The following is a 12,709-nucleotide window of genomic DNA, read 5'->3' as shown; positions in this document are numbered from 1 at the left end:
TAAATATTATCACTATAAAGACTTATCACCAAATGTGAAAACAAAGTAAAGTAATTCAAATCTCATTTGCTGCTCTTATCTAAAGATTGTATGAAAAATTCCTTTAATGTAAAAGTTAAATTAATATTACATATAATTACAACTTTTCAAGGGCAAGTGAATTAGTCTGAATGCAGACAAGAGTAAGTAGAGTGGGATAAGTTAAATAAGACTACATGCATAAATGTAAATGCTGCATAGCATAGTCTCAGGGAGCAATGGTGGCAACATTTAACAGAATTATAGTATTTTTCAATTAAAGAAAAGATGTGGCTCTCAAGAGTGTCACTCTCATTTCAAGTTTAACTGCTCTAGTCTCATGTGAAATTTATAAACCTTGCCTATGCTGATGAATTTTCTTGAGAGAGGTCTCCCACAGAGCCAGCATCTGTGCCCTTCAAATGGCCTAGAGTTTTCTGGATATAAAAAGTAGACTGGATACTAGAATAAATTCAATGAAATGATAAGAGCACACAAAAAAGAAGGCCATTACACTGCAATTAATCTGATTTCCAATTCAACTATTTTTATGGTGCTTACTACCTACCAAGCACAGTGGCGACTAGGACCTGGTTGCCCTCCTATGTACTGAGCAAGGCCGATAACTCACAAGTCAAAATAAAACAAATGAAATCCAAGAGGTTGCTAAGTTTTAAAGAAAGTGATTAATTCCAGCTGAGGCTGTAATAACGGAAGGTTTCCTGCAGAAAGATAAATTTGAGATGGATCTTAAATAATTATACTCTTTCCTCAAATGGAAATGGAGCTGAAGCATGCCCTGGATGACAGCTAGGTTCAAAGTAGCCGAGGAAGACCTGACAGCAAAGGAGGGAGAGGTGGGCACAGTGACTCTGTTCACACACCCATTTCTTCCTCTTGAATTCCAGCCTCCACACCACTTTATTATTTCCTCTTTGCCCTGTAGGATTTTCACACCTGCTCCTGTCTCTGCTAAGAAACTTGCTTCCAACACCTTTACCTCCCATTCCCTGTCCCCTAAACACTGTCACCTCAACTCCCCCTTCAGATCTCTGCATAAAGGTCACACTTCCTCAAATAATTCGCTCCTGAAACCTTCATATGTATTTGAAAGTAGATATTTTTCTTGGTATCATGAAAAGTATATGTTTTACGGTACCTTCCATATTAAACACATTCTCCTTTCTTTGTGAGGATGGAAGCTGCTTAAGGGCACATAAAGAAAACTGTTTGACCCTCAGTCCACTGAACCTCCTAGGGGATGCCACAGTAAAACATCAATGCTTTTCCCAGGAAATGGTCTAATAAATATTTAATCTCTTGATCTTCAACAGAAATTAAAACAATAGCACGAAAGTTTACAAACATTTTTTTTCTATTTTATTTAGAAAAAGAGTACCCATTAGAATATTTGAAACATTAAACCCTAAACAGAAGACTTTATATCAAAAGAAATATCATGAATCATCTAATATAATGAATAATGTCAAAAACTCTATCTGCTCCTGTCAAAATAGAGAAACTTTAAAAAAAAACTTGAACGATTGCATACCTGAGCCTCTGGTTGTACTGTTTGACCTTTTCCAATGAGGCTGCATTTATTTGGGCTTGAAATTCTTCCACGGAAACATTGTCTCTATAGTAATATCCTTCCATGCTCTCCAGTGCTGTGTAAACAAGTAAATGTACTTTTCACCTGATTTATAACTCAGTTTCTCCATATTGAGTGTAATCTTATCAGTTATTAGTAAATGTATTAAATAGTACCAAATACGACCATACATGCAAGAATTTTTCTTTCACCATACCAAGAATGAATAAAAATCATTTTTCTTGTCTCATAATAAATAGCAAACATTTGCTAATTCCATTAAGTAGGGAAAGGTAATTTCGAATTTAAACTGTCTTCTATTTTTTTTAAACATTTTGTATATGTTCTTTGTGAAGCTAAACTCAAAATCATATATATTATTAATATATAAACACAGATATATACACACATATATATGTATGAGAGGCAGAAATGTATATTAACATATATGAGTGAAAAAATTAAAATTGTCACTCTCCATATACAGTCACATTCTTTAACAGCTGCAATTTAATTATGAAATATTAGTGTAATAAATAAATATAGATAAAGTAAAATTTTAGACTACCTCTACCCCAATGGTCAGTAAATTTAGTTAAAAATGAATAAGAATAAACATATATATATATATACACAAAATACTTATATATAATACACATATATGTAATATATATAAAATGTATATAAAACTACTATCAATTTTAAAAGTCTTGATTAGTATAGATTTTCTTCCTTTTTCCCCCCCATCTTTTTCTTTTCTTCATCTTCTTTCATCCATTCCTCTCTCCTCCCCCCCCACATACCTCTGATCTGTCAGTCTGCCCCATGTATCCAAGCCTCTGGTTCTATTTTGTTTGTCAGTTTATTTTGTTCATTAGGTTCTACATATAAGTGCAATCATATGGTATTTATCTTTCTCTGACTGGCTTATTTCACTTAGCATAATAATCTCCAGGATTTAGATTTCCTTCTTAACTACCATTTTTGATTATGTGGTTCTTTTTCCTTTAAACTTTATGCAGTGATATTTTTCACCTTTTGGAGAGGAAATGAATCACACAGAACTGCCCAGAAGTACAAGATTTTCTATAGAGAGGTTGCCAGCAACAAGAATGGCAATGAAATTAATCTGGTCCAATGTAAATTACTTCTCCATTAAATTATTGCCACTGAAGAGCCTCACTTGTCAGTCGACTATGTCAAAATTGATTAAAAATTAATCTTCTTTCAAAACTTCTAAATGCAATAGTTTCTAAATCTAATAATAATGTTTCCTCAAATTGACAGAAACTTATCACCATTTGGGGGGCAAAACCAAGAAAGTCACTGCTAATTTTAGCTGTGCTATATTTTCTAAACTAGTCAGAATTCTAGAGCATTGAAGAAACAACAAAATTTTGAGTATTGCTGCATTTGAAATTTTAAAAATGGAATTATTGGCCTATAATCAAGAAAAGCATCTGTGCAAAATTAGAGAGAAAGCCTACTGCATTTAGCTCAGTACAGGAAGGAAAGCATGGAGCTTGTTTCAATGATTGTTTCTTTGTTTATTGCTTAAGGCTTCCACAGTAATTAGAATATCTACATTGGTTCAGCAAGCTTCTGGTCCTGAATACAAACAAGAAATAAAAAGAAGTCTTCCTGAAAAAATCAATCTTCAAATATTTCAGGAGGATTTGATCTATCAATGGCCATACTTCAATGTGGATCCTTCTTATATATTGTAAAGCTAATAATGAAAGTCATTGCCTTAGAGTGAAACCACATCTTCCATTCCATAGTAGCTGTGTGACCTTGGGCATGTTAATTAATATCTGAGATCCTCAGGTTCCTCATTTGTGAAATGGGAAATAAGAATACCTACTAATTATGGTTCTTGGGAAAGAATTAAGTTAAATAATAGTATTAAGAGAGCCTATGACTACTCTTATCATTCACTGCACGTTTTATGTACTAAGCAATATACTCAATGCCCTACAAATTCAGTTCCAATGCCTCACTTAGGGAATGTTTGCTTCTATCCCTGAAACTCTGGCTCTGTGGGTTTAAAAGTCCTGATTCCCAAAGGGGCCACACTTTCCCTAGGAGACAAAGCAGGGGTCGAACTGAACTGTAAGCTGAGGTTGCCACCTGGGCACCAGCAGCCAAGAAGAGCAAATAACATCTTGGCAAGGCTAACGGACCCTGATCATCATAAGGAAGTAGGGCTATTGTTACATAATGAGGGATGTCTAGCATCCAGGTAATCCATTCAGATCCCTCTTGGTACTCCCTTGCCCACTTTTGATGGTGATTGGGCAACTGCATGGACCCTGACCTGAGAAGGGCAGAGTGACCCTCAGGGATGAAGGTCTTAGCCATGCCATGGAGACAAGCAGAGGTTCAGGCTGGGAACAAGGCTAATGGAAAAATGAAAATCTTTTGCAGCCCAAGACCAGCTGTAGCAACAGGGCTATGGGTTGTCCCCATTAACATGTTTCTTCTCAATTATCCTCCCAGAAAAGGAGGCCCATCAGTCATAAAGGACACACTCCCAATCCTTACAAAAAGGAATGGATCTGAGGGTGTGAGATGTGGACTATGGCAGATGCTCTGAGAGTCACCCACTCAGATTCCCTTTCAGAAATGATGGGCTTATTTATTGCCCATCTGCTAGGATGGCCGGAAGACATCCTCAGCTGTCTGCTCTCTAAGGCATCTTCAGCCTTTGCTAGAAAACTATCTCACTCAAGACCCACCCTCTCGCCCCAGCTGCCCAACATTTGTGACATGGCTTATACTAGTTAAGCAAACATTAACCAGATAATTGCAGTGTTTCATATTCCACATAGACCTGTGCTTTCTCACTCCCAGTGGACATTTAGAATCACCTGGAAAGCTTCTAAAATATACTGGTATTTGCGCCCCACCTCCCAGAGATTCTGATGTCATTGGTTTGGTATGGCACCAAACACGGGTATTTTCTAAAACCTTCCCAAGGTGACTAATATGCAGCCAATCCTGGGAATCGCTGGGAGACAGCATGGAAACAAGCCAGTGGGGAGGAAGTGACCCTCAATACCCTCCTTTACTCACATTTTTTACTTCCTTTATTTCAGCAAGGGCTAGAGGATCCCAACAGGATTAATTCTCTAACCTGTAGGAAGTACTTACAGAAGATGGCTTTATCGTGATCTCCTTCTAGCATTTTGGTTGTGCTCTGTGCTGACTTTCCTGACTGTGTCCCTTACCTTGGAAATCTGCACCACTCGTTTTGCCTGCCTGCAGCCCTGCTCCTCAGCTCTGATCTTCAGTGATATGTGTTCCCTAACATGTTCTCTCCTTGCCTCCAATCCTGGCATTCCCGATCTAACTGTTGGTCCCATCTCTGCAGGGTGTCCCATCAATGAGAGTGCCCTCCTCTGCCCCAGGATCCATTTGGCAACAAACTGGGAAGAAGGCAGTTCATTCGCTGCCTGTTCTAAGTATCCAGCACCTCCGACAACTTTTGGACAGCTGACATCAATACATTTCCCAGGGAGTTTTCAATTCATGGAATATTGCTATTTTTTTTATTTGCTAGCAAAGACCCACATATGCATGTATATACACAAAACTAAAACCCTCCAAATAAACGCTGATCCCAGAATAGACCCCATTTGGAATCGCGTCTGTTTCCCACCGCTTTCCGTTACCAGATGGAAATGTCCACTCACACTAGGGCTGGATTTATGGTGCTTCCCTCAATCCGATGAATACTGAGAGCTACTAAGGGTTCCTCATGGGAGGTTTATGAATGCAAAGGAGCTCCTGCGAGCCCTTTCTATAAACGACCGTGTCAACGACCGTGTCAACGACAGATTCTTAATGAGACAAACTATTTCCCAGTCTTCTTTACCTATCTGTGACCTCAACTGCAGAAGTATTTCCACTGCTGCTTACTTGGTTCATTTTTTCCTACTTTACTGCTGCGTGAATACTAAAGCTAATACTAACTGTAGTTTCTCTTTAAATTACATCTTAAAAGTGATAATGTACTTACTGAAATAATATATAGTTAGGGATTCTTTTAAAATGTGTTTCAGCCACAGTTATAAAACAGAGGTTACTCGCGAAGTAATCTTTCTCCTATGCACATCTGCTGCTGGGTATGAGTGTTCAGCTATTTATGGCTAATCTGTCACACATGGAATAAGGTTTTTTTTAAAGAAAAGATGCTTAATGCCATCTGTTATCTCAGTAATGATTTAAAAGACAGACTTTTTAACAAGAAACAAATAGAGGAAAGAAGAGAAGAGGGTTTAACAACTGTTAGCTCTGGTTAAACTCTGTAAAAGTTAATATTCTGGACCAGCATCCTTCCCTCTCTTCCTAATCTTTGTCTCGAAAATGGCTTTTAGGCTGAGCTATTCTCCTAACATAGCTCCAAAGGTCTATTTTTGCTGAGCTTTTAAAAAATTTTTTATTCCTTTTCATTACAGATTCATGTGTTACCTTTATGGACCCTACTATAGTCCACAAAAAGAAGGAAAGTAGGAGAGGGAGGGAGGGAGGGAGGGAGGGAGGGAGGGAGGGAGGGAGGGAGGGAGGGAGGGAATGCCTTCTGATGACTCCTAAGATCTCTTCCCTGCAATTTTCCTTTGCTAAAATACATTCTTGCCAAGAATCGGTTTGTGGTGGTCATTGTTTTTAGAATTAACATAATATGCAGGTGGTACCCGCAGAATTTTCACTTGGTAGTGAATTTAAGTTTCATATGCAGTCTGCTCCTCAGTTACAGAGGTTGATTTTATTTCTTTGCTTTTCTGATTTTGTATTAGAATATAAAAATTCCATAGCAAAACCAATGCAGTTCTTGAAAACTCAAAAGATGAAAAAATGAAATGTTCTACTGTACCACTCAGAAAAATTGATATACTCTTGTCACCACAGCATAAATTTTTTGAAAAAAAGACATAGACTAGAGGATATTACACAATAACCTGGACTTCTGATCTTTTCTAGGCAGCATTTATGACTTCAGAAATAAAAACAGATCTGGGACCTTCCTTTGGAAACCAGTTCACTGCAAGAATCTTCTTATGTTAATCTTAATTTCTTCTACTGAGGTTGGCACTCATTGTCCGCCCCCTCCCACATTTTTATTAACAAATTGACATAATACAGAAAAACTCAAAGAATAAACAAATCATTAATCACCCAATTATACTGAAAGCATTTTACATATGTATAAGTATATACATATATGTATGACATAATTGAAACTGTAATATAAATTCTTTTTTATAATCTGCATGTGTGTATTGTCAACCTTTTTTTTTTGAGAGAGAGAGAGAGAGAGCGAGAAACACTGATTTGTGTTCCACTATCTATGCATTCATTGATTGCTTCTTGTATGTGCCCTGACTGGAGATCGAACCTACAACCTTGGCTTAGGGACGATGCTCTAAACAACTGAGCTACCTGGCTCATAAAATATGTTTAATCATACAACTTTAATGGCTCTACCATCATTTATTTAAGCCAAATTAATTTATCTTTATTTCAACCACTTGGGTCCTGTTTCTCTACGATAAATAATGCTGCAATTTTACTTTACAAATATTTAAACCGTATGTGATTCTTTTCTTAATAAGCATCCCCAGAAGTAAATACATTACTTAGGCATTATGCAGAAATGTTTAAATTAATGAAAAAAAAAATATGATGATGATTACAATGAAATTCATTTTTAAAAAAAGAATTGACCAGGATAAAGTAACTTTGGTGCATGAAGTATGAAACGGGAAGCAGTTTACCTTGTGCAAAGAGAACAGGATGAATTCTGAACCCTCCTCCGTTTTTCAACCGTTGGGGCAGTTGTTCAAAATGATAACTATCAATGTAGAAGTAAACTTTCAGGGCTTGCCGGCTTCCTTCCACCTGGTATGTAAGGGGAACATCTAAAATGACAATTAATGTTGTATTAGTTCCTAAAATCAGGATATGCTGAATAACATAGTTGTTAACCTTTAAAGCGAATCCTGAAAATTACTAGATATTAATATCTTAAAAGCACCCATGTCTATCAAGTTCAGGCTTGGCATCCTTACGGTGCTATTCGGGGAAGACTATAAATCAGATTCTCATTAGCTACAGCAACAGGTTCATTACTGTATAAAACCCTGTAAGAGGAAACTTCGTTACACTTTGACGCACCAGATGTCTCACTTAACCAAACGAGAAGTTAAGCTACACGTGGTTTGGAATCGAAATCTCCTAGGCCAGCTGCCTCATTTATATTTTACTCAAAATGAGTCCACGGGGTACACTTCTTAAATAGTGTGCAAGAAATTGAGTAGATAGCAGCCATTATCAAAATCAGCTCGGGCACTGCAAGCTCCATTTCCTGAGCTCCAGGCTAAGATTGGATTATCTCTATGATGCCCAGCAGTCATTAGAAATTATCTGTCCAAATTCTTTTAGCTATTTCCAACTATCCTAAATTTACTTACTCAAAGAAAACCACAAACCAGCTAATTCGAAAAGCTGAAATGCTGCAGGAGTATTTCACAGTGCTGTCATAAATCTTCTTCATTTTATGATCCTTCGCCATGACAAATAATTTCCACATAATTAAAAAAAAAGGAATGTAAAATCTTTCATAAAACCTAGAATAGTCACATTACCCAGTTAAAAAATAAGGCCAGAATTTAGTAAGCATTTAATATATGTTCTTGACTCAATATTTATTATTTCTAACCTTTTTGTTTTGAAATAAAACTGTGTAAAAAAGTAGAGTTCAAGATTAAATACCATTAATAAAAATTCCAATTTTCTTGTTAAATGTATGTAATTCTGCAATCAATAGAAGCATTGTATTAGCATGTACAAGTCTCTGCTATGCATATACTAATAATGCTCATTTTATTTTTACTTTTTTTAAGAGAGATGAAGGATTTTGGTTTAGAAAAAATAATAAATAAACTTCTCAGTTACAGAGTTGGAAATTAACTGCATTTTAATGATTGGGAAAATCCGTTTTTGTTTTCCTGCTTCTAAAATAAAGGAAAAAAGATGCATGGACACCAAAGAAAATACAGATTTATATAGTTTAAATACTGGTATCTTCTAGCTCTCCTTTTCATATAATGTCTTTCATATATATTTTAATTTTGTTAAATTCCATCTCTTTACTCTTTGGCACCAATGTATCCAACCTCTGCATTACCAAACAAATAATGTTATTGAAATGAAAATAGTAATGCAACAGTTGAGTTCCATATTATAGGACTAACAAAGAACAAATAAAGATGCTTTACCAGAAATTAAGAAACTGAAAGTGGAAATAATCAAGTACACTGAATTTTAAATGAAGTAAAAAACTAAGAGTACTACACAAAAGAATGGAAAGCCATTTCTCTCAAAGTATTTGGTGTGCCTGAAAAATGCTTAATAATGTGGAGTTGAAAATTGCTGCCTTTTATTTGTGGAAATTTATCAACTATGAAAAACAAAGTTGACAAAGTTCCTCCCTTGTCTCCCAACTAGGCTGTGAGCTCCATGAAGACAGGGACACGGCATCACTGCTCCAGGCACATAGAGAGTGGGGGCTCAGAAATAGTCACTCCCCTAATAGTTACTGTAAAATTACCTGTATCACAATTTGAAAGCGGAAGATCTGCTGTCATTATATTATTCTCCAAAAACATATAGATTTCCCACAAAATTTAATTATATACTATCTGATCATTTAGCTCCTTTATTCCTCCACCAATTACATAGCACGAGATGGGAAGCATCTTGCACTTTCCCTATACTGAAGTGAGTCAAATCACCCATTTATTCCTTTCTATTTCTCACTGGTCTCTAAGCTTTATGACAACAGGGACTTTGTTTTACTGAGTCACCATTATATCCCCAAAATTTAGTTTAGCACTTAGCATGTTGCATACACTTAATGATTATTTCCTCCAAGCAAATGAACTGTCTTCAATCCAAACGTTCGAATTCTACATGCTAGCCATGCCGTATTTCAGACTCTCACTATTCTTTAATATAAAAATAAGTATGAATAATGCCAAATAACATTTTTAAAAAAGAATACAGAGTAATAAAGCAAGGAGGATGGATTTGAATATTTACCAAATATTACCATGAGCCTCATATAATGCTAGAGACTTTCAAATACATAAACCTCACAACCCTGTGAGTCAGGGAAAGCTAATATTGTCATGTTTGCAGATAAGAACAGAGCCAGGATCTGAACTAAGGTTTCCTGACTTCAAGGTCAATGTTCTATTTGTTCTCTTTATGTCTTCATGCTTCCACCTTCTGCACTCAAGTCCTTCTCGCATAGACATGCAGCCAACTAGTTTTCATTATAGTGACACATATTAATTAGTCAAGCTGACACCTCTGCTTCTATGCTTAAAGAAATTAAATCACATGCAATTAATGATAAAGCTCTGGTTTCCTTACACCGCATAAATAAGATGTGATGACTCTTGGGTACTGAATAATTCTCTTCTTTCCTGAAATTAACTTAGAATAACTAGTTCCTGTCATCATTGTTATTTTTTAATATTTTTATTGATTTTAGAGAGAGAGCAACGGAGAGGGAGAGAAAGATAGAAACATCAATGAGAGAGAAACATCTATCAGCAGCCCCCTGCACGTCCCTCCCAGGGATCGAGCCTACAACCCGGGCATGTGGCCTGACCTGGAATCGAACTGGTGACCTCTTGGTGCATGGGCTGATGTTCAACCACTGAACCACACCGGCTGGACCTATCATCATTTTTATTTTATTTGGAATATCTAATAATAAAGCATTGGATCTGACCTTTCACTAAATGAGGTTTCACAAATGTATTGTCAAATGGATCTCACAGTTTTTGTGTTTGTCACAGATTCATCTACATTTACATACTAATGTTACTTAATGGTCTTAATTATCTTTAACAGTATATTTTCAATATGTCAACGTTAAATCTCTCCTAGTGGATATTCAATAGTAAATACTTTATCAAGCTTATGATACTGGTTCCTCTTCTGCTTGTTCACCAGAAGTGTCATATTTAAACCATGGAAAACAGTGCTCCTGTGAGTTTATAGTTCCTCAGGCAAAATGTAGAAGAAAAAAACACATTAAGTTATATTGTGAAAATAGAGTTTATCTACCTTCAGCAAAGTTGTGCCTACATTACTCAAGTAAGTGAAAATATATCCCATTTTTATACATGCCCACAGAAGGCCATACAATTTGTTCAAATAGTATTATCCTTATCAAATAATTCCCTTTAGCAGACAAATTCTCCCTTGAATATAACCTATATTCCTAACATTGTAATTCATTTTCTTGTTCTCTCTTATTTATCAGTGAAGGTGAACATTTAATAAAATTCTGTTCTCTTATCTTCATAATTTAATACATACAGAATCAATGGCTTTTACCATCTCCACAGCTACTGTCAAGGTCAAGTCACCCTCATCTTGCACCCGGGCCACTGCAGTAGCTTCCTAACTGCTCTCCTTGCTTCTGCCCTGCCCCAGGAATGGTCTATTCAACACAGCAGTCGGAGGCAGCCTTCCATAGGTAAGGCAGAGCATGTCATTCCTCTGCCCCATGGCCTAACTAGAAAGGCAAAGTTCTTTCAATGGTCTGGCCTCCTCTCCCTTATCTCCTACTCTTTTCCCTTCAGTCACTCCGCTCCAGGCACACAGGGCTCCTTCCGATCCTGAGAGCATGCCAGGCCTCCAGTAACTCTGGAACACCCCTCCCAAATGCCTGGCTGACTTGCTCCCTTCACCCCTGCAGGTCTCTGCTCTCCTCCTTAGGAAGGCTTCCCTCCCTAGCTTGTTAAACATCGGGACCCTTCCATCTGCCCCTGAATTTTCATCCCGTGTTCTCTTCTATTTCCCTTTTACATTCATATTATTATCTTCTAATTTATTATCAAATTACCTCATTTTGTCTTGTGTATTATTTATATGTCCCCACTTGAATATCAGCCCTCTGAGGGCTGTCTGGTTCTCTACCATATCCAACACCTAAAACAGTGCTTGGTCGTAGTAGGAATTTAAGAAATTTTTGATGAATGAATGAATGATTATCATTCTTAAATCAGATCATGGATTAAATGAATATTTATTGAGTCTCTATTTATTGTACTAGAAGTGTGAAAATAAGTAAGAACCCTTCCCAGCTCCGGAGAAGTTAACATCTACCATAATACATAAGATCCTCACACTAATGACAAATAAGAGACAGAAAAATAGCAAACTGCTAAAGATTTCTTGGACTCAAAGATAAATTTTAAACCTATTTATGACAATGTTGAAATAGTAGTTAAGTGGTAACTTGCAGAAACTAAAAGAAATAGAGATTAAACCCTAGGTATTGCTATTTCTCCGAAAGTATATCTCTAAATTACTGCCTTTATTAGGTCTAATGATGTCAAATTGCTAAATCAAAGGAATACTTTTCAGTCCCTCATTTCATTAAGTAACTTCTTTGCAACATTAGATAAAACTGTGTCCTGTTGCAAGTTCTCTACTTCATTCTTCACACTAAATTTGTTTTTCCTTCCACTTTTATAATCGTAAAGCCCTTTTGCTTGTGGCAGTACATATACTTAACTGATGCTTGTTCATTCATTTCCTTGGGGGAAAATGTTGCCTTTTCCATTCTAGGCACTCTCTTGGGTGCTAGAGATACAACAGTGAACAAGACAGAAAAAGCTTTTGCCAGCTTGAATATTTTAGAGGATAGATAAATGAATCAAGATAGTTATTGTGATTATATTTACACACATTAAAATTCTTGACACTCAGATGAAATGATTTTCAATTTTCATTTTTAAGCTGGCAAAAAGTATTGAATCTGTGTCTACTTCAAAATTATAACTTTTATCAATTATTGTGAGATCAGATAATTACAATGTCTTTCTCCATTGGTTTAGATCTAAATTTTATACAATGTGAGCATAACATAGGATTCCTCTGTTTCTTATTGGCTCTAAATACTTGTTTTCATTGCCCACTAATACATTCTCTATAGGAACATCTGAAGATACGGAGGGCAAACTCAGTTCAGTCAATTTTGCTACATATTTGAGAAAAAGTTTTGGAAGCTACAGA

At 36.3% G+C, this 12,709-nt stretch overlaps 1 protein-coding gene across 3 annotated transcripts in view; it reads right to left on the bottom strand.

Annotated features, from left to right (window-relative positions):
* PREX2 (phosphatidylinositol-3,4,5-trisphosphate dependent Rac exchange factor 2) overlaps positions 1 to 12,709 on the bottom strand; it is a 183,695-nt gene that overhangs the window by 33,521 nt on the left and 137,465 nt on the right. For all 3 annotated transcript variants that reach the window (XR_013997400.1, XM_081116258.1, XM_081116259.1), the window contains exons 34-35: positions 7,387 to 7,530; positions 1,571 to 1,685 (exon numbers count right to left, since the gene is read on the bottom strand). Coding sequence is in view for 2 of the 3 variants with exons in the window: in XM_081116258.1 (XP_080972384.1) it covers positions 1,571 to 1,685; positions 7,387 to 7,530 (259 nt within the window). In the remaining variant the exon portion in view is untranslated. The remainder of the gene's footprint in view (positions 1 to 1,570; positions 1,686 to 7,386; positions 7,531 to 12,709) is intronic.

The sequence above is a fragment of the Miniopterus schreibersii genome (genome assembly GCF_964146895.1).
Source record: "Miniopterus schreibersii genome assembly, chromosome: 17".
Classification (NCBI taxonomy): Eukaryota; Metazoa; Chordata; class Mammalia; order Chiroptera; family Miniopteridae; genus Miniopterus; species Miniopterus schreibersii.
Note: the sequence above shows the minus strand (reverse complement) of the source record. Positions and strands in the feature narration are given on the sequence as shown.